At 37.8% G+C, this 23,615-nt stretch overlaps 1 protein-coding gene across 1 annotated transcript; it reads right to left on the reverse strand.

The window, feature by feature from the left end:
* Positions 1–5,186: 5,186 nt before the first annotated feature.
* LOC149828511 (SKP1-like protein 1A) lies at positions 5,187–22,936 on the reverse strand. The gene is made up of 2 exons (XM_090016870.1): positions 22,526–22,936; positions 5,187–5,594 (listed from the first exon to the last, which is right to left on the reverse strand). Exons 1-2 carry the CDS (start codon positions 22,877–22,879, stop codon positions 5,412–5,414), a joined length of 537 nt encoding a protein of 178 aa, XP_089872996.1. The 5' UTR covers positions 22,880–22,936; the 3' UTR covers positions 5,187–5,411.
* Between the last annotated feature and the right edge of the window lie 679 nt (positions 22,937–23,615).

Consider the following 23,615-nt stretch of genomic DNA (forward strand, 5'->3'; position numbering starts at 1 on the left):
CCAAGTGACTGTCTTTGTCACTGTAAACTGGTAATCCGAGATTCTCAAATGAGGATAGAACTTGCTTCTGTACCTCTTCCAATTCCTCTGAACCTTAATTTCTGTGAAAATTTAGTGTGAATTGCCTTGTTCATTTGAGTTGGTTAATGTGTGGAACCCTTGTGCTATAACTTTTCCAATTTTATTTCTTGATCCTCCTGTGTGTTAAATAAACTCCAAGTTCCAATTGATTGAAACCATGTCAGCGTACCATTTTCTGCACTTTAATGTAAAGTTGGCCCTTCTAAAAAAAACTTTGAAAGTAAGGTATAGTAAGTGCATCCCAATGATCTGTTCCATATCATCAATCTGTATAGAGTCATCGATCATGAGTTGGGATTAGAAATGGATCGTGATTCGTTATTAACCAGAGGCTGTGTTATCCATTGGCATTCTTGGGTCCCAATATTAAGATCTGGATATCCTGTGCATTAATTTGATCATTGCATTGTTGTCATGATACTCTAAGTTCAATTCAGACCAGGTGACAGGAGGCAAATCTTATCCTGAGAGTTCCTTGCGAGGGCTCGTGGTAAGTACTGACCCCTACTACAAGAGCTAACAGGTTCCTCACAAAGTTAAATCCCTTCGTCAGCCAGTTGTTGGGAGCTAGAAGGTTATGACCTGCTGTTGCAAACAGCACAATGTTTCATATCGTTACCTGTATGCCGTCAGTCATCCCTACGGTTCATCATGCAGCACCATTCCTCCACTAGCAACATAACGCCCCTTCATTTATGCATCAAGTACATAGTAGATCACCCGGCGATTAATAGCCACAACAAAGCAAAGAAGCACAAAGAGGAGGAAGAGGCGAAGAAAAAGAGAGCGGAGGATGAAACTGCTCGCTTGTATGAGGAGTTCGTGGAGTCATTTCAAGGGGGGAATACACTTGGTGAGAAGACTTTTGTCAGAGGAGGAATCATTAATCCTAATGAGTGGATGAAGTCGGCTAATGAAGGTTGGTATCTTTTATATTTTTCTTACTGTTCTTCCTGTTTTGGTTTCTAGTTTCATAATTCATGTTTTCTGCAAATTCTTTTGGATGCAAATATCTGCGGTTTTGTCAATTTGTTATTACACATTGATGAGAGCATGGGCCTTCTATTCATTCAACAATCGCAGGTGGGAATTCCAAAGATGGGGTATATGTTCCAAAGAAAGGAACTAGGTAAACGAATATGCTTGATTTGTTTGAGGATGGAATCTTTGTGTTTGCCATGAGTCCATGTTTAAGATGGAGCAGCTTATCATCATTAATATTGGATCACAGTTCAGTGTTTCTTTGCTACTTATTTCTTATGATGCTCTAAATAAGGTTGTGTGCAAACCTTCAGTTTGTATCAATGTTAGTGTTGGTTGGTGGAGAAAAACAACTAAGAGGCTGGAAGGGTTTCATCTACGAAAGAATGACGGGTGCCAATTTGGATTGCCATCTCTGTTGGAACTGCTTGAAATCAACAAAAGGAGATATTTTGCAGCTGTTTTTGAATCTTATGTTTGTGTGTTTGATGTTATTTATCAATTTTGATTCTCATTGACATTTTTTTTTTCTTTTAATGAACTCTATTGTACTGTAATTTGCTTTCATTACTGGTAGGTTCTGCTTATTCTGAAGTTTGGAATGTGCAATATCATAGCCTATATTTTGGCCCATCAAGGTATTAGCATGTTGATTAATCTTAGATATATTATATCCCTCACAATCATCACCTCATTGTACCTCATTGCATCAGCAAATTCGCTTTTTCATACGGCAACCCTTGTTGTCACCCCTGCCACAAACCAGCATCATCTTCCATTAGTAGGAGTCGGTTCACTGATGAACTGGTCTTCATCAAACCACCATTACAGTTCATTCTAATACCCACTATGCGCCAACCCTGCACATTTCCAACAGTAACACCTTGTATTGGTTGCTGCCACATTGGTTGCACCCCTGCATTGACACCTTATGCCTGTGTGCACAGTTGTAACACCCACACTAACCCCAATTCTCATCTTTCTTATTTCACAAGGTATTGTATACATCATATATGTATATATATACATACCTATATATATATATATATATATATATATATATATATATATATATATATATATATATATATATATATATATATATATATATATATATATATATGCGTATATGCATATATACATAGGCATGTATATAAGTATATATATCATTTTCTATCTTTCATCATAAATATCTTGATATGAGAGCATTTCACCATTGGCATCTTTGAAATCCATATATGAGCAATTCTTTTTTATATTCATACTAACTAAATGTTTTGCAGGGAATATGTGAAAAATATCATTACTTGGGAGTTGTAATTTCAATTTTAAATGTTGTAATAAATTAGGTGTAAATGAGAAATTTACATTTCCTGCATAGATTAGAATGTATGAGCATGTATATTGCTTGTTTTCATATCATTTTCGTCTTATTTCTCAAAATTTTCACAAATGGGACCACGAATGGCACGTGCATCATTTCATATGAGGTGATTAAATCATAAGTTATGATTTGCATCAATGGCCATAGTTAGAATGTGAACAAGACTTAGGATTTTTATCTTTTATAAAATAACATTGGATCCACATTGAATCCTTTTCAAAATTCATCATATTTTCTTTAAAAATTCTCCTCTTTTATCAGAGTTTAGTTTAAAATTGATTCAATACATATATCAATGGTCATAGTCAGGATATTGAGAGTTAATTTCATCTTAAACTCTATAAAAGCACCAAAATATATCTTATTCTTCAGCTGAATTCAAATGTAATTATTATATAATATATTCAATGACCATAGTCAGGGATATATTATATCTTAAATCCTATTTGCCTTCATTTAAAGAATAAAATATGATTTTCAAATCCAATTTCAAATTCTTCAAATTCATTCATCATTTAGGATAGAACAGCATCATATTTTCAATATCCTTTTCCCAAAATTCAAGTGATCTCAAATATCTTTCTTTAATCTCTATTCCAATTCATTCTTCTATCTTATTTCAAAGATTTAAATTTCGATTTCAAAGTCCAATTTGACTTTGAGATTTCCAATTCAATTTTATATTCAAAATTTCATTTCCAAATTCAAATTCAAAGTTCAATTTAACTTTGAGATCTCTGATTCTCCTTCTGATTCAAACTTCAAATTCAGAGTCCAAATTGACTTTGAAATTCATTTGTATATTCAAGACTCAATTTCTAAATTTCAAATCAAATTTTCAAGTTCAATTCAAACTTTGGAATTCTAAATTCATCTTTAGGATTCAAAGTTGAATTCAAATCAACATCTCAAATCCAAAGTTAAAACCCAATCCCAACTTGTATCCAGATTTCCAAAATGCAATCTCCACTCTTGGATCTCAAACTTCAGATCCAAAATCTATTTTAGGATCCAAATTCAATTCTATATTGGATCTTAAACTTCGGATCCAATTTCATTTAGGGTTCCAGAATTCAACTTCAATTTTAGATCTAAGACTTCAGATCCAAATTTCATTTAGGATTCCTAAAAATCAACTTCATTTTGGATCTTAGACTTCAAATCCAATCCCATTTAGGGTCTTAGAAATTCAACTTCACTTTGGATCTAAGACCTAAGATCCAAGTTCCATTCCTGATTTCAAATCCAAGTCTATCTTGATTTCCAAATTCCAAAAACCAATTTCATTTCTCTTAAACCCAATTCTATTTGATTTTCTTAAAACTCATTCTGATTTCAAAATCTAGAAATTTAATTCTATTTCAAACATTCATCTAGATTAAAAATTCTAATTCAAAGTTCATTTCTGACTTTGAAACTTCCTTTCTTCTCTCTTTTATCTCGAAAACATCAACTCATTCTTTTCAAATTCAAAGATTTATTTTCCCAACTCTGATCATTTCAAAAACTTAGAACTTCAAAATATCCTTCCTAATCTATCTCAAGTTCTAAGTTAGATTCAATCATTCAGAAATCATTTTTTCACTCCATTATCAAGTTCATCTCAGAAAACTTAGAAATTTTCAAAACATTTTTCAAAAGAGCATAAATCCTTTCATTGCACAAGCATGATTCTTTGTGCATTTAGACTTAAGATAGATTCTCAGATAATATTTAGGCAAAGCAAAAAGGCATAAATTCGATCATTTATTTGATTACCCCTGATAAAAGTGCCAGAAACGATCGAACCTCATACCGACGAGCGAATCATGTCTCTTCATTTTTCCCGCAAATATTTCAAAAACGGAAGCGAGTTATTTTCCTAAATATTTTCAAATTAAGGTCAAGTGAGACCCCGCAAAAGAGTTCATCTTCTCTTCTTTCTTTTTCTCTTCTCTCTTTCTTTCTGTCTTTTATTTTCTCTCTTCAAAAATGAGGAAATAGAGATTGGAAAGGAAGAGAGAGAAATACCAAGAGAAAAAATTTTGCGATGATCACAGGTACCCGTTTCATCTTACGGTATGTGATAAGTGATGGATAACACCAAGCTGCTCCGGCTTGAAACAAATTAATACCTGCATATTTCTGCTTTTCTCAAGTTTGCATAGGTTAACATCTTCAACTAAAGAATATCAACACAGTATTTGACTGTTTATAAAAAATAAACAAGTCAGTTTTTGGAAAAAGTAATCAAACAGTAGCAGAGCCACTGCCAACTGAAATCACTTTACATGGAAAAGAAAGCCATATTCGTATATTATATAGCAAATGAGCAATAAACAATGAATAAAATAAACATATTCTGATGTACTAATTGAAAAATCATGTTCTTCCTTTGTAATCATCATATAGAATTAAAGAGATGTCAGTTTAATTGTGGGACTACTCTAATTCATCACTGTAACCGACTTCATGATAGTCAATCTGAAGGTTGCAAGTGCACAGAAAATGATCAGTTTCTGCAGAAAGATGAAAAGCCATTTCCAAGTGCCTCACTGGAAAATGCAAACGCCACCAACCCCTAGAACCAAAGTCACCTTACCTATGCAGCATTACTGGTCAGGGGTTATCATCACGTGGCTCATGTAACATACACGATAATTCAGGAACAGAGAAACGAGCTCATACACAAGAAAAATCAAGTTGGAATAATATTGATGTTCACTAACCAAGTTTCAAAGCACAGAAGATTTGCAAGTAATTTAAATTAACAATAACAAAAATCTTCTTCTAATGTTTAGATGCACAAAACCAGTATCATATTGATGCTCATTACTTGAGTTTCAAGACCACGAAAAAGAACAGCAGTTTAAATAGGATATTCACAAAACTTTCTATATTTTTATATGGAAAAAATCATCTCCGTATAGTCCAGAGGGAAGGGTAAGCAACTAAACCCCATACACTAAGTTGGCTTGTTCCGTCATCAGGCATTCTCTTCAAACACCCAAGGATAGTCCTTGCGCACCTTTTCCTCTTCTTCAGGCGTGAAGTCATTCATGATATTAAACACTGTCCTCACCTCCTCCACTGACATGTCTTTAATAAAATCTGATACCGCCTGGCATGCCAAGTCAAGAAGTTCCTTGATGTTCAGGTAATTAGCCGCCTGAAAATTACACTGCTGTTAGTTAGGAAACAACAAAGCTTCAGCATGCTCATGCAAAGTACAGAAACAAATGGTCTGTTGATGATTAACAAGCAGAAAATAGGTGAGATATATAGAAAATCATGTAACCCAGACAGATATCAGCGGCAATCCCATCACTACCAACTAACCAACTGTCTTCAACCAAAGGAATTAAACATATTCTTTTAGGTGAAAAGAACATTAGGAATAAATTTAGAAGCAAGATAGAAGAGGCAAAGGAAAGGGAAAGGAAGTAGGGATCCAAAGGAAGTTTCACTAAAATGAGCGAGCAGCATGACCAGGCAGCAGGTGTATATATACTACATCAGCTAGAGAAACTTTCATTCTGTCACATAGGTGCGGATGCGGATGCGCGGCACTTTAAAAAAACTTGGGTGCGGGGGTGCGGGAAGTATATATATATATATATATATATATATATATATATATATATATATATATATATATATATATATATATATATATAACAGTTTTAAGTTAACACTACGTGTATTTGTGTGCATTTATGTATTTATATATATAATATAGATAAAAATGGACTTGATTAGGGTTAACTGAATCTACTTTTGGATAGAAATGGACCTCAGTGTGGTTGATTTCACCTAGCATAAAGGAAGCTGCCTGGGTGCGGGTGCGACGTGGGTATGGTGCCCTGTTAGAAGAGTCCGTGTGACATAGCTTCCATTTTAAGCAAAATATAGAGAAAATGCTCTTAGAAAATGGATGATAGCGTCCAAGAAAATAGTGTCAAATGTTGTATGCTAAACAATTTTTAAGCAGCAGATATATGCTACAACTGGGCAGAAAAAATAAGTCATGGCATTTCATATAACAAAAACTCAATAAAGGGAAAAACTCTAAGATGGTATCTGAGGAATGAAAGCAAATTACATCACAGAAATTGTGACTAACTATATCAGAAGCACCAGCATCTAGGGAAGAACCTTTTTATCCTAAATCACAATGTCATGCATGATGAAAGAGAAGAAAAAAAAACAATCTGATTTTAAGTTAAACTGGATAAAAACTAGCATGACTACCTACAAAATTCTATTGACAGCATTGCTTAGTAATAAAAAAAATGCATCATCACACAGAAAGAAGCAACATAAAGTAATAAAATTCGGCTATGGTAGACAATTTTTAGAATAAAGTTACTTAAACGACCCAAAGTTCCAAACAGACAAAATCATAGTAACAAAGGAATGAAAAAAAAAGCTAGATAAGACTGGTAAACTGACTTCATGATAGTCAATCAGGAATATAGAGAATGATTCCTTAAGGCGGCTGTTATTTTAGAATAATGGAGATATAAGGGAACCATTTATGCTTTAGGATATTTTCATCCTCATGTCAACTGACTTCGAGCTAGACTAGACGATCTCCATGAGTGGCATTGCAAGATTGAAATGCAGAGACCATGGTTGAGACATAGCATAAGGCATTTGATTGCATGAATTTTTTTTTCCTTTTTGGTATTTCCATCAAAAGTAAAAGCTCACCTTGAATTTGAAGCAGAGCATCCAGAGACAAGCGGATTTGGATCCCAATCCAAATCTCCAAACCCGTTCCGAACACATCTACCCAAGGTGATCCACACGCTTGCAGGACGTCCCTGGTCCTTGTGGATCTCTCAGTTAGCCGATGCTCGTCGTGCTCTTTTTATTGTCTCGATTCCATTGTGGAATCATATTTTGGACTTTGTTTCAACAATTGTCGTGTCATGTAATCTTTTTTTTAGTTTTTAAGAGCCGGATTCTACGGATCCGGATAGTTCTGGTACCCTGTAGGATTTTTTTTTTGTACTAGAGGGTGTATGGGGTTCAAAGGTAGTTTTTTTTATTTTTCGCATATTCGCTTCTCTAATGTGTTGGTGCAGGATCCATTTAACTGCATGATCCGGATCTGGATCGAGATCTGTATTCAATGAGGGATCCTAATTGGCACCACATATGTGTAGTCCATCTTGGACCTCATTCAAATCTTGTTGACCAGTCCAAAGTCAAAAAATGGGTTGTTGGAGATTTATTAGCTCTTGGCAAAAACGAGGCCCATGCAAACTCGCTTTTAGCGCAAGGCTTGGGAAGGCACATTGACTCGTTAATGTGGCCCTTCCCAAGCACCAAGGCCTTTAATTAGGGGAGATCGACCAAGGCAATAGAGGCTTCTTCTTCATTTTGAAAAATCGTGAGCTTCTTTGGTGGTTGGCTGGAATTTCTTGAGTGTTGATGTTTCGTGGAAGATTGCTTGGAAAAGAAGGTGAAACTGTATATCACCTTGTGAGTGTGGAGAGTGAGCTTTTGACAAGTCATTCTCGTGGTAGTTGTGACAACTTGATCGTGGTTGCTGGAATCCATTCCACTGTTAGTGATTCACTTGTGGCGTTGGTTGCTTCCCAACAATGACCATTATCGTTCTCAAACCGGATATCACCATTGGTTCTTTGTTCTTGACCTTTTGCTACTTTTATTTGCATGAGTTTTGCGATCTTTGTTGATTAATCGTTGTTAAGCTGTATTGAATCATTAGAGAATTGCGAATACATGCTTAGAAGTGTTTTATGTTATAATTTGTCTCATTTGGTCTCAAGTTCTTTCGGATTATTGTTGTATATTAATGAACTCGAATCCTTTCAAAAAGACCAAAACTCTCTTACGAGATAATAGAGGCATCCCTGATAAAACATCTGTGTCGAACTCAATATTGAACGGACTTTAGCATTCTTTAGCTTTCCGGAAAGCTAAAACGATTGTCTCCAACTTTGTAGTTGAACCCATTTCGTGATTCGCTCGTCTGCTTCGCTGAAATTTGTTGGCAAGGTGTCGGACTGACGGAAGTCCTCTGTTACATTCCTGTTACAAAACCATCCTAGTAGTGTTCGGTATATTTTAGTTATCTGAAGATTCCTTGCATGAAATTTCAATTTTTTTCATTTTGTGGAAAGCTAGAATCTAGATCTACATCTTTCATGTTTTGAGTTTTGATTGAATCATTGCCTAAGTTCCTCAAAAATATTAATTTCTGCTGTTGTCGAATATTTGAATTTTAATTCCTACAGCAATAACTCATACCATTCTGAAAATTCAAAAATTCGTAGAGGATTGTAGAAAACTCAAAAAATTCCGACTCTTAGTGTTTTGGAAAGGTATGGACCTGACCTTCGATTGCTTAGTTGTGAGTTTCAACAAACTCCATTGTTTGAGGGGTCGAAAACCCCTTCAAATAGTCTGTCTGTAAAATCCGATAGTCTGTCTTGGACTTGTTTATCAATCCCGATTCTGAGTCTGTGGAGCGGACATCCCTGTTCCGAATCTGGTGTTTTTGGATTCGTTGGAAAGCTATGTGAGTCGTGCACGACTTTCATTTGGACCGTCTCTGTCGAAACAGAGCGCACAGGTCCCGAAAATCCGTTTCTTAGAGTTCAGTTTGATCTCATTATCGTAAAAAAACTTCCGCGTGTGTTAGATCTGATTGGATCATGAATCGTGAATATGCGTATCGAGTCCACATCGTATTATTGCATCATTTTGGTATTAGAGCGAGGGTTGTTGGATTTTTCAATCCAACACGATTCTCGGTGCAGTGAGAGGTCGAATTTTTTTTTAGGAACCATTCACTATGGTGGGTCGAATGGGCGATCGAGGTCAAAATAATTTTAATAGAGGAAACGATAATCGTAACCATCGATATGAGGTGCGAGATTTGCAAAGACAACTCGTCGAGGCTAATCATCGAGTTGAAGATTTAACTCGTTAAATGGCCGAAAATGCTAGAGTTAACGATCGACGAGATGAGCAAAGTTTGCACAGTTCTCAAGAAACTCGTGAAACTCATTCATATGATTTCGATGATGACTTCGAGACACACCGAAGAAGTCCAGAGAAGAGAGATAACCTACAACCTAGAAGATCCCAGTGTGATTCGGGCTTACGTTTTGATATCTCAGAATTCAAGGGAACTGGATCACCCGAAGAATTCCTAGATTGGATTAGCGAAGTTCGCGAAATCCTTGAATTTAAGGAAGTCCCCGAAGATCGTCGTGTGAGATTGATATCCCTCAAATTAAAAGGTTGAGCTGCAGCCTGGTGGCGACAGCTCAAGCAAACGCACAGACATCAGGGTCGTGCCCCGATTGAGTGTTGAGAGCACATGGAGCAGAAACTCCGTACTCAATTCTTACCATTAAACTATCACCCAGAACTTTATCAGAAATACCAAAGCCTTAAGCAAGGAACTCGTTCGGTGGACCAATACACCGAAGAATTTCATGATCTCGTTGCACGGAACGACATCCGTGAAAGTGAGGAATAGTTAGCCTCGAAGTATATTGGAGGTCTGAACTTCCAGTTACAAGATATGTTAAATTTTGTAGAGTGTTGGACTGTGTCCGAGGCACATCAATAGGAGGGGTCAACCCAGAGAAAGACCTTGGCTAGGCCTAGTCCTATGACTAGACCAGCAGCGCGGGCTCCTACGATCCCCAATGCGAAAGTTGTCCCACCTTACCGTCACCCCAATGCATCAAACCCACCTAAGGTTACGAGTCAGAATGACCCGGTAGGCAACCAGATTAGAACCTCTAGTTCGAGCACCCCCATCAAGTGCTATACTTGTGAAAAATCCGATCATAAGTCCACTGAATGTCATGGCAAAGCCTTATTTGTTGAAGGAATTCATGAGGAAGAGGATGTTCAATTCAATCTCGAGTTTGACCCCATGTATGACCCGAAGGATGAATCCTTTGAAAAAGAACCAGAAGAAGAATTTGTGGATGAGAATGTGTTGCTACCTGATAGAGGTGAAGCACTCATCACTAGGCGAGTTTGTTTAGCCCTGAGACAAGAGACGAGTGATCTATGGCTAAGAACTGACATCTTTGAGTCTGCTTGTACCATCAATGGGAAAGTGTGTCGGTTCATCATAGACTCAGGTTGCTGTGAGAACGTCATTTCGGTTGAAGCCATGACCAAGTTAGGTTTGAGTTGTAAGACTCATCCTCATCCCTACCAGATGTCTTGGCTCCAAAAGAGCGTTGATGTCCGTGTCGACTGACAATGCTTGGTCAAATTCTCAATTGAAAATATTTATTTCAATCAAGTCTGGTGTGATGTGCTCCCTATGAATGCTAGTCATATCAAAATCGAAAGACCATGGCAGTATGATCGTTCTGTTATACATAATGGTCGCTCTAAATCATACTCGTTCACCTTTGAAGGACGGAAGATTCATTTGAAGCCGTCCAAGGATTTACCACCTTTGTCTTCGACATCTTCATCTACCACATCTTCTCGTACTCCTGCTTCCACCCAAATTTTCCACCCCACTTCAACCAAACCTGCTCCTTCGAAAGTTAAGCTTTCAAGTGCTTTTATTGCTAGACATGAGCTCCAAGAGGCTCTGAGTCAATCTAGCATGCGTTACTTCTTGTTCTCTATTGATTATGATTCATCGCGTGGTGAGTCAAAGTTTAACACCATGGATCCTAAAATCACACCACTGTTAGAGGAATTTCGTAAAGTCTTTCCCAATGAATTACCGGATGGATTACCCCCTCTACGGAAAGTCCAACATCATATCGATTTACACCCTGGCACGGTATTGCCACATGCCCTGCATTATCGCATGAGTCCTACGGAGTACGAAGAGCTTCGTAGACAGGTTGAAGAATTGCTAACTAAGGGTCACATTCGTGAAAGTCTTAGTCCATGTGTGATTCATGTCCTTGTACCCAAGAAAAATGGAACATGACAGATGTGCATTGATAGCCGAGTTATCAATAAAATAACCATGTATAGGTTCCACATTCCAAGATTGGATGATCTGTTAGACCAATTGACTAGTTCAAAGATATTTTTCAAGTTAGATCTGTGTAGCGGATATCATCAAATACGATTTAGGCCTGACGATGAATGAAAAACTGCATTCAAAACTCGTGATAGTCTTTATGAATGGCTTGTAATGCCATTTGGCCTATCCAATGCTCCATCTACCTTCATGAGAATCATGAATCAAATTTTCCGACCTTACATCGGCAAATTCCTGGTTGTTTATTTTGATGACATTCTCATATATAGTTGAACCGAACCTAAACATCTAGAACACTTACGTTTAGTGTTCGATATCCTCAAAAGGGGACAATTTTATGCATTTATAGATAAGTGTCTTCTGGGCCACTGAAGTTTTGTTCCTTGGTTACGTGGTCTCGACGACAAGTATATCTGCTGATCCTTCAAAGATTGAGTCGATTCAAGATTGGTCTGTGCCAAACTCCATTACTGTCGTTCGTAGTTTTCATGTGTTAGCTTCCTTCTATAGGAGGTTCATTCTGCATTTTAGCAGTATCGCTGCTCCGTTGACCGATTGTATCAAAGGTAAAACCTTTCAATGGAATCCAGAAGCTCAACAATCATTTGAGCGTTTAAAATCCTATCTTTGTTCGACATCTGTGTTGGTCTTGCCTAATTTCGAACTTGCTTTCGAATTGTCATGTGACGCATCTGGAGTAGGTATAGGTGCTGTGTTGAGTCAGGAAGGTAAACATGTTGCCTACTTTAGTGAAAAGTTGAATGGAGTCAAATTGAAATATAGCACCTATGATAAAGAATTTTATGCTATCGTTAGAGCATTAATGCATTGGAGGCATTATTTGGTGCATCGAGAATTTATTCTCCACACTGACCATGAGGCTTTCAAATACATCAATGGTCAGCATAAGCTAAATGCCCGTAAAGCCAAATGGGTAGAATATTGTTAAAAATAAAATTGTATCCAAATACCTGATAAGGGTATTTTTGTCTTTTATCATATAGTACAGTCCACTAGGGACTGAAATATAATTTAACATTATAATAAATAAACTGTACAGCTTAGGCACAACAGTCAAAAATATGACTGTTGTGCACAACAGTCAAAATATGACTGTTGGGCAGCAGTCCAACTAGACGTTGGACTGCCACCCAACAGTCATAATAATGACTGTTGGAAGGCAGTCCAAAGAGCTGGACTGCCTCCCATGTGTTGGAGTGAGGTAGAGCCTCACTCCCTTGTTATTCCTCAATGCTTTTAGAAGCATTTGAGGGTTTTCTCTAGAGTTTTTTTCCCATCTTATAGGCTTGTATGCCTCTTGTGTTGTTTGGTATTTTTATCTCTTTTGAGATTGTATTTGGTCCATTAGTGACCAACTTCAAGTGAGTTTATTAAAGCCCTTTATTGGCATTGTGTTTGTTTCTCTATTGTTTCATTGTACCTTGTTTCATTACATGGTATCAGAGCGAGGTTCTTGAAAGAAGGAGAATCTCGTGAAGGAAGTGTTCTTCGATCATTGATCATTCCCTATCTCCTCTAGTATAAACTCAAGTATTCATTATGGGAGAAAGAGAGTTTGCCACCGTCATCACCTACAAACTCAATGAAAACAACTACTTGATGTGGGCGACGGCTATGGAGAATCATATCAAAGGAAAACAATTGTGGGGTTTTGTTAGTGGTTCTACTAGTGAACCACAACTCAAATTGACTAGAAGAGAAGGAGATCAAGTCAAAGCCTTGTCCGAAGAAGAAAAAGAAAAAGCCTTGGAAGAATTCCAAAATAAATTGGAAGATTGGGAGGCAAGCAATGCACAAATACTCTCATGGTTTATGAATACCATGGAGTTCAAGATCGCCACCAATATCATCAAATTCAAGAAGGCATGTGACGCATGGAGCTTTCTAAAAAGTACTTTTATCCAAAAGGATATGGCTAGACTTTATTATCTCCAAGATAAGGTACGTAATTCAAAACAAGGAGATAAAAGTGTAAGAGATTTTTACGGTATTTTATCTCCTATTTGGGATGAATTAGCCATGTTGGAACCAAAATGGGAAGATTCGGCTATTGATATGAGAAGAACCCAAATCGAAAGAGAAAATCTTTTCTCCTTTCTTTATGGCCTTCGACCGGAATTTGAGCAAGTAAGATCTTCCTTACTTCATAGGACCAATTCTCCTTCTATAAGTGAGGCCCTTGCTCAAATTTGTCAAGAAGAGACAAGACTTGGAATGCACAAGTCTAATGATGAGGTCCTTGCCATGGCAAAGCCCGAAAATTTTGTGAAAACATATAAACCACCTCACTTTGAGAAGAAGTTCAATAGAGAAGGACACAATGGAGGAGGATACAAGGGAGGATACAAAGGAAAAATTATTTATCATCATTGTAAGGAACCCGGACATATAAGACCGGAATGTCCCAAATTTAAAAAGGTGGCCGCCTTAAGTGAAGAACCTCAAGAATCAAGAAAAGGGGCAGCTTCAATGAATTAAATTTTGCTCAAATAGCAGAAGCCGTCTCACAACTTCTTAAGGTTGCACCTTCTACATCCGGAGTTGTCATCTCTTCCTCGTCTCCTTCAAGTAAGACCTCTTGGATTCTAGACTCAGGTGCTTCTTTTCACATGACTCATAATGAGTCTCTATTATCTTATTGCACTAAATCATATTTTTCATGTGTGTCAACTGCCGATGGTACCTCTTTAAAAGTCAAAAGCTTAGGAAACCTTGATGATATTTCAAAAAAATTCTTTGTTCCAAAAGTGAGAGTCATTCCCAAACTGGATTTGAATCTTTTTTCGATCTCTCAAATTGTTGACTATGGTTGTAAAGTATTTTTCTCATCTAAGGCGTGTTGGGTGCAGGATCTCCAGTCAAGGAAGCTGATTGGGCAAGGCCATAGACGAGAAGACCTTTACTACATGGATTTCTTGTGTTTACCAAAATACTCGTTTTGTAATCATGTCAAAGACATTAATATAGATCTTTGGCATAAAAGATTAGGACACCCAAGTATATCCAAATTATCTTTTTTCCATTTTTGGAAAAATTTTGTAAAGATAAAAATTTTGTATGTGAAGATTGTATACTTGGAAAAATGCAAATGATACCTTTTGGGTCTAGAACCTCTGTGACACATAAAATTTTTGAATTAGTGCATTCGGATGTGTGGGGTCCCGCCCCTGTTATGTCAAAAGGTGGTTATTCGTACTATGTGACATTTATAGATGATTTTAGTAGACATACTTGGATTTACTTTCTAAAACTCAAATCCGAAGTCTTTTCATGTTTTAAAAACTTTCATAATCTAGTTAAAAATCAATTTAAAACAAATATTAAAGTCTTCCGCTCCGACTTTGGGGGAGAGTTTCTTTCAAATGAATTTCAATTATATCTAAAAAATCATGGAATTGTGCATCAAAAATCATGCCCTAGGACACCTCAACAAAATGAGATTTCTGAAAGAAAACATCGTCATATCATTGAAACTACTAGAACCCTACTTATTTCAAAAGAAATTCCAAAGCAATTTTGGGCTGAAGCTGCTCTAACCGCAATCTATCTGATAAATAGAATGCCTTCTCAAACTTTGAAAAACAAGTCTCCTATTGAAAAACTCTTTAAAATTTCTCCTGATTTAAAAAGGCTAAGGGTATTTGGTTGTAAATGCTTCGTGCTTCTTGAAAAATATAGCAAACTCTCTCTTAAAGCCATAAAATGTGTCTTTCTTGATTATGCTGATAATAAAAAAGGATATCGATGTTATGATAAAACAAATGATAAACTCTATGTCTCTAGAAATGTTAGTTTTCTAGAAAATGACAGTGGATTTGATTTTGAAGTTCCTAAGAAAGAATCTGAGTATGTTTTCTTATTTGATTTGTTACCCAATAAAGGTATTAGTAATGATATTGAAACCTTCGAGTCTATTAATGACTCAAGTAGTGAACCATCTCAAGATCTTCTTTAATACTCTAGACGAAATACTGGGGAGCATCCATGTGCCCTTGAGAGATATAATCAATTAACAAATACTGAATAAACTAGTGTTAGAAGATCAAAACGAACACATAGGCCTCCGAGTAGGTTTGTTTCATATGAATCCTTCTTACCAAACTACAGGGCATGTCTTCTAGCCATTCATTCCTATCATGAATCATCCAACTATAACGAGGCCAAAAATATAAGTGAATGGGTTGAAGCCATGAAAATTGAATTAGATGCATTACACAAGGCTCACACTTGGGCAATTCAACCTCTTCCTATCGAAAAGAAGACAATAGGGTGTAGATGGGTGTTTAAAATTAAAACAAAAAAGTGACGGGTCTCTTGAGAGATATAAAGCAAGACTTGTTTCAAAAGGATATTCTCAAGAATATGGTATAGATTATGAAGAAACATTTGCCCCAGTAGCTCGTATGACTACAGTTAGAACTCTAGTTGCTATAGCATCCATTCGAAAATGGTTGATATATCAGTTAGATGTTTAAAATGCATTTTTGAACGGAAACTTAAATGAAGAAGTATATATGGATCCTCCCCCTGGTCTGTCTATTGAAAAAGGCGTGGTCCTTCGTCTTCAAAATGCCCTATACGAGCTTAAACAAGCCCCTAAAGCATGGTATGATCGGTTTAGTGGTACGATATTAAAACTTGGATTTAAATCTTGTTACACTGACACTGCTCTTTATGTGAGATCTACAGGTACCTCATTGATCATTCTTCTTTTGTATGTTGATGATATGATCATCACAGGGAATGATCAAAAGAAAATTAAAGATATTAAAATTTTGCTTAAAAAATCTTTTGATATGACTGATCTTGGTTTTTTGAGATACTTTCTAGGAATTGAAGTAGCCTACTCACCAAGATGATATATTTTATCTCAAATCAAGTTTGCAGCTGATATTGTTGAGCGTTCAGGAATCACGGACACAAAATATGCTGATACTCCTGAAGTAATAAATGCGAAAATGCGAGCTGAAGATGGAGTATTATTAGATGATTCAACCCCTTATCGACAACTTATTGGATCGTTGATGTACCTGTCCATTACAAGGCCAGATATTGCGCATGTCGTACATTCTGCAAGTCAATTTCAACATGTGCCCACAACCGTCCACATGAGTGCAGTATTAAGAATAGTTCGATATATCAAGAAAACTATATCTAAAGGACTATTCTTATCCTCTTCCTCATCTTTAAGTCTTATTTCTTACACTGATTCTGACTGGGAAGGAGATCCCAATAACCGTCACTCAACTACTGGCTTTTGTGTGTTTTTAGGTGATTCTCTCATTTCTTGGCGATGCAAAAAACAACAAAAAGTGTCTTTATCCTCTACGGAAGCTGAGTACAGGGCAATGGCTACCACAACCACTGAAGTTGTGTGGATGAGAGCACTACTTTCCGATATGGGTGTTGATGTCTCAGAACCTTTAAAGCTATGCTGTGATAATAAAAGTGTCATCTATATAGCCAGCAATCACACATTTCACGAGCGAACAAAACACATTGAGATGGATTGTCACTATGTTCGCGAAGAATATTTGAAGGGGACCATTACATTGTCATATGTTCAGTCCGAATTTCAGATTGCAGACTTCTTCACCAAAGCTCTTCCACTACCTCAATTTTTGTATCTTCTTAGCAAACTTTCGGTGATTTTCCCATAAGTTTGAGGAGTGTTAAAAATAAAATTGTATCCAAATACCCGATAAGGGTATTTTTGTCTTTTATCATATAGTACAGTCCACTAGGGACTGAAATGTAATTTAACATTATAATAAATAAACTGTACAGCTTAGGCACAACAGTCATATTTATGACTGTTGTGCACAACAGTCAAAATATGACTGTTGGGCAGCAATCCAACTAGACGTTGGACTGCCACCCAACAGTCATAATAATGACTGTTGGAAGTTGGACTGCCACCCAACAGTCATAATAATGACTGTTGGAAGGCAGTCCAAAGAGCTGGACTGCCTCCCATGTGTTGGAGTGAGGCTCTATAAATAGAGCCTCACTCCCTTGTTATTTAGAAGCATTTGAGGGTTTTCTCTAGAGTTTTTTTCCCATCTTATAGGCTTGTATGCCTCTTGTGTTGTTTGGTATTTTTATCTCTTTTGAGATTGTATTTGGTCCATTAGTGACCAACTTCAAGTGAGTTTATTAAAGCCCTTTGTTGGCATTGTGTTTGTTTCCCTATTGTTCCATTGTACCTTGTTTCATTACAAATATTTGCAAGAGTTCACATTCATTTTGAAACATAAGGCAGGAAAAATAATGTTGTCGTCGATGCCTTTAGTAGGAAAACCATTCTCCTATCTACCATGAAATCATTTGTTTGGGGTTTTGAGGAATTCACATCATTATATGAGGCAGATAGTTATTTCTCGAAAATTATTAATGAAGTGAATAGTCATACTCATGACAATTTCTCCCTGGTTGAAGGATTTTTATATAAAGGCAATTTGCTTTGTATCCCAAACTGTTCCCTGAGACAACGTTTGATTTTTTAGAAACATAATGAGGAATATTTTGGTCGAGACAAGACAATACATTTGGTGTCTTCAACATATTTCTGGCCTCACATGCGAAAGGATGTGAATAGATTCGTGGAAAAATATCATACATGTCATATCGCGAAAGGAAATGTCACAAATGTTGCGTTATATTTGTTGTTGCCTATTCCTAAGAAACCTTGGTAAGATATAACCATAGATTTCGTTTTAGGATTACCTAAGACCTCTCATGGTCTTGATTTTGTCTTTGTGATCGTCGATCGATATACAAAACTGATTCGATTTATTTCACGTAGAAAAACCATGGATGCATCTCATATTGCGGATTTGTTTTTCAAGGAAATTTACAAATTGCATGGCATTCCGAAAACTATCACTTCAGATAGAGATGTTAAATTTGTAGGACATTTTTGGCAACAATTATGGAAAAAGTTAGGAACTAATCTACAATTTAGCATTGTGCATCATCCTCAGACCGACAGTCAAACTGAAGTTGTTAATTCGTCTTTAGGAAACTTATTGCGAGCTTTAATTAATGATAAACCAATGTCATGGTCTCAAATAATTGCACAAGCTGAATTTGCTTTCAATAAATATGTGAATCGTTCTACTGGATTTAGCCATTTTACTGTTTTGTATGGATTTAATCATTGTTCTCCTGTTGACTTAGCTCCTATTCCAGTTGGTCATGTTTTAAATTTTGTTCAAGATCGTGTTTCTTTGTTGCAAGATATTCATGAACATTTGAATATTCAAGACAACATCAGTGAGTATAAAGCAAGCTATGATAAGAAGCATCGATAGGTATTGTTTGAACTTGGAGATCTGGTATGGGTTACTCTTACTAAAAAACATTTACCTCCTGAATTACATAGTAAGTTGGCGCCTAAGCGCATTGGTCCTTGTGCAGTTACTAACATCATTAATTCTAATACTTACAGGGTTCAATTGCCGCCTCAATTCAAAACTTCGAACATGTGCAACGTCAAACACTTGGAGTAGTACTATGGTGATGATGAAGGTGAGGAGTCGACTTCGAGGACGAAGCCTTTTCAACCTGGGGGGGATGATGCAAAGCATCCAGAGACAGAAGTGGATTTGGATCCCAATCCAAATCTCCAAACCCGTTCCGGACACCGCTACCCAAGGTGATCCACACGCTTGCAGGACGTCCCTGGTCCTTGTGGATCTCTCAGTTAGCCGATGCTCGTCGTGCTCTTTTTATTGTCTCGATTCCATTGTGGAATCATATTTTGGACTTTGTTTCAACAATTGTCGTGTCATGTAATCTTTTTTTATTTTTTAAGAGCCGGATTTTACAGATCCGGATAGTTCTGGTACCCTGTAGGATTTTTTTTTGTACTAGAGGGTGTATGGGGTTCAAAGGTAGTTTTTTTATTTTTCGCATATTCGCTTCTCTAATGTGTTGGTGCAGGATCCATTTAACTGCATGATCCGGATCTGGATCGAGATCCGTATTCAATGAGGGATCCTAATTGGCACCACATATGTGTAGTCCATCTTGGACCTCATTCAAATCTTGTTGACCAGTCCAAAGTCAAAAAATGGGTTGTTGGAGATTTATTAGCTCTTGGCAAAAACGAGGCCCATGCAAACTCGCTTTTAGCGCAAGGCTTGGGAAGGCCCATTGCCTCTTTAATGTGGCCCTTCCCAAGAGCCAAGGCCTTTAATTAGGAGAGATTGACTAAGGCAATAGAGGCTTCTTCTTCATTTTATAAAATCGTGAGTTTCTTTGGTGGCTGGTTGGAATTTCTTCAGTGTGGATGTTTGGTGGAAGATTGCTTGGAAAAGAAGGTGAAACCGTATATCACCTTGTGAGTGTAGAGAGTGAGCTTTTGAGAAATCATTCTCGTGGTGGTTGTGACCACTTGATCGTGGTTGCTGGAATTCATTCCACTGTTAGTGATTCACTTGTGGCGTCGGTTGCTTCCCAACAACGACCATTATCGCTCTCAAACCGGATATCACCATTGGTTCTTTATTCTTGACCTTTTGCTATTTTTATTCGCATGAGTTTTGCGATCTTTGTTGATTAATCGTTGTTAAGCTGTATTGAATCATTAGAGAATTGCAAATACATGCTTAGAAGTGTTTTATGTTATGATTTGTCTCATTTGGTCTCAAGTTCTTTCGGATTATTATTATGTATGAATGAACTCGGATCCTTTCAAAAAGACCAAAACTCTATTACGAGATAACAGAGGCGTCCCTGATAAAACATTTGTGTCGGACTCAATACTGAACAAATTTTAGTGTTCTTTAGCTTCCCAGAAAGCTAAAACGATTGTCTCCAACTTTGTAGTTGAACCCATTTCGTGATTCGTCCGTCTGATTCCCTGAAATTTGCTGTGAAGGTGTCCTTTGTTACATTCCTATTACAAAACCATCCTAGTAGTGTTCGGTATATTTTAGTTATCTAAAGATTTCCTGCATGAAATTTCAATTTTTTTATTGTGGAAAGCTAGAATCTAGATCTACATCTTTTATGTTGAGTTTTGATTGAATCATTGCCTAAGTTCCTCAAAAATATCAATTTCTGTTGTTGTCAAACATTTGAATTTTAATTCCTACAACAATAAGATATTCAAAAATTCGTAGAGGATTGTAGAAAACTCAAAAAATTCTGACTCTTAGTGTTTTGGAAAGGTCTGGACCTGACCTTCGATTGCTCAGTTGTGAGTTTCAGCAAACTCCATCATTTGAGGTGTCAAAAACCCCTTCAAATAGTCTGTCTGTGAAATCTGATAGTCTGTCTTGGACTTGTTTATCAGTCCCGGTTCCGAGTCTGTGGAGCGGACATCCCTATTCCGAATCTGGTGTTTTCGGATTCGTTGGAAAGCTGTGTAAGTCGCGCACGACTTTCATTTGGACCGCCTCTGTCGAAACAGAGCGCACAGGTCCCGAAAATCCGTTTCTCAGAGTTCAGTTTGGTCTCATTATCGTATAAAAACTTACGCGTGTGTTAGATCCGATTGGATCTTGGATCGTGGATCGGTGCGTACCGAGTCCACACTATATTATTGCATCAGAATTTGTTGCAAATGGGGAACAATAAACACATTATTATCTTATAGGTATCGTTTCATCTTACAGAATAAGTGATGGATAACAACACTATAAAGCTGCTCCAGTTTGAAATAACTAATATCTGCATATTTCTGCTTTTCACACAAGTTTTCATAGGTTAACATCTTCAACTAAAGAATATCAACACACAATTACACTCAGCTCCAAGAAAGATATAAAAAAAAAAACAATTTTTGGAAAAAGTATTCAAGCAGTAGCAGAACCATTGCCAACTGAATCACTCAACATGGACAAGTCATATATAGAAAATGAGCAAATAAATAACGACTAAAATACATCACACATTCCAATGTACTAATTGAAACATCATGTTCTTCCTTTGTAATCATAGAATTAAAGAGATATCAGTTTAATTTTGGGCTTGACTAGGAACTTAGAGCTGTCTCAAGATAGACAGCATCGCAACATCTCAAAAGGCATGGTGATGCTAATAATCCTCCATGAGACAAGTAAAACATGGGTGAAGCAAATCTGTCCGTATGTGTCTTCCTCAGTCACTGTTTGGTTTAGTTTCTTTCTCATTATGTAAACTCAGCTGAATCAACCGAGCATCTGACTCTCAAAAAAGACTTGCCTGGTGCAACTGAATCGACAGAAACAAAAAACAATCCACCACTTCCGAGCCTGAAATGGAGAGCAACTTTCTCCGTACAGTGGAACAAGTGCAACATCTCTCCCAATCGATGAAATGAGAATGGGATCGATAACCTTCGCATCCTAGCCCTTAATTGACTCAATACTCATTCTAAACCAACAAGTTCATGACAGGGACCAAAAAAAATAATGGTCCAGTACAGGGATAAGAGAACAACATCCATGGCAACTGAACCCTAGTCCTTAACAGAGTCTCAGTGCTCCGATTAATCCAACGAGTGCATCAAAATCTCATATAAAATTATGGTCAAATTACATAATAAGAGACCAGAAACCACAATACACTTCAGCGATGCAACAATCCCAAAGAAAAGGCACTGCCATGTATTCACTACCACCAAAGAAAAAAACCCAACGGCTTACAGGGAAAAAGCAAAGTTCGCATATCAAACTCAAGACCACAGGTTCAGCATAAGTTGACTCCCCATCTAGCAACAAAAAGACTTCTCTGATATCCCCAATGCATCAAGCAGAAGTAAAGGTTAAGACCAGCAATAAATTAAGACTGGCTCAGAAAACAGAGACATAAATCCCATGTATGAGACAGGCAATGATGATGCCGACGACGACAATGACGACATCGATGATAAGAATAACAGTAACTCGGAAGCAATAAAAAACAACAAAAGGGGACAAAAGCGAGAGAAGAAGAAGAATAAGAAGGAAGTATACCAGAATGATGTGGAACAGGGATCGATGATAAGAATAACAGTAACTCGGAAGCAATAAAAAACAACAAAAGGGGGACAAAAGCGAGAAAAGAAGAACAAGAAGAAGAAGCAGGAAGTATACCAGAATGATATGGAACAGGGTCGCGCGGTCCACATTGACGTACTCCTCGTCCCACTTCTTCATCTGCTCTCTCTGGGCCTTCACCTCGGACTCGGAGGCCGCCGGATCGTTGGGATGCACCGGTTCGTCGATGTGCTTCTTGCAGTACTCGAGCACCTTGGCGAGGATCGTCCCAGAGACGTTCGGAAGGGGTACGACTGACTCGGTGCCGGTGTCCTCGATCATGTGCGCGATCGTCTGCGACAGCCTCGCCACCGCCTCCTCCACCTCATAGACCTCGCCGTCGAACGTCTTCAGAACCACCGTCTTCTTCTCTCCGACCACCGATGCCGTTTTCCCCGCCACCTCCGCCATCACCTCCGCTCACAGAAAACAAGAAAGCCACCCGCCCAAAAAAAAACCCCAAACGTTCTCTCTTTCTAAGAAGGGAAGAACAAAAAAAAAGAAACGCGAGGGAACGCTTGGGCTTCCTTCCCCTCCCTCGTATTTATTGTGATAGCGAGTGGGGGTGGACTTTTGAAGAATTTGGATGTCAATGGATCGGGTTTTATCCGATATCTCAGTGAATCTGATGCTGGTATTTGAAAAGCTAAAACCGTATCCGATTAGAATGGAATGCGGATATGATTTATGAATTTTTTTTGTTACACGGATATCCAGGTTTTGTGCAAGGCCGGCTGGCCTTTCTGAGATCTGAGTAGGGGTGGCAATTTCTGACACGACCCGCCAACCCGCCTCTTAGGCGGGTTCGGGTTGGGCTTAAGCCAACCCGTTTAATAAACGGGTCGACCCGTATAACCCGTTTATTAAACATCGGGTTGGGGGTATGCCAACCCGCTAACCCGGCTGACCCGTTTAATAAACGGGTTAGGCGGGTGGGTCAACCCGTCTGCCCGACCCGCCAACTCGACCCGCCAACCTGCCTACCTGCCAACCCGATCCGTCAACCTGACCCGCGAACCTGAAAACCTGTTTACCCGACCCGACCCATTTATTAAATGGGTTGGCGGGTCGTGTCGGATTACCCGTTTATTAAATGGGTCGGGTTCGTGTTTGCCACAGCCGACCCGTTTAATAAACGGGTCGGGTT

This window comes from Nuphar pumila, chromosome 9, assembly GCF_984573655.1.
Source record: "Nuphar pumila chromosome 9, dmNupPumi1.hap1.1, whole genome shotgun sequence".
In the NCBI taxonomy this organism is placed as follows: Eukaryota; Viridiplantae; Streptophyta; class Magnoliopsida; order Nymphaeales; family Nymphaeaceae; genus Nuphar; species Nuphar pumila.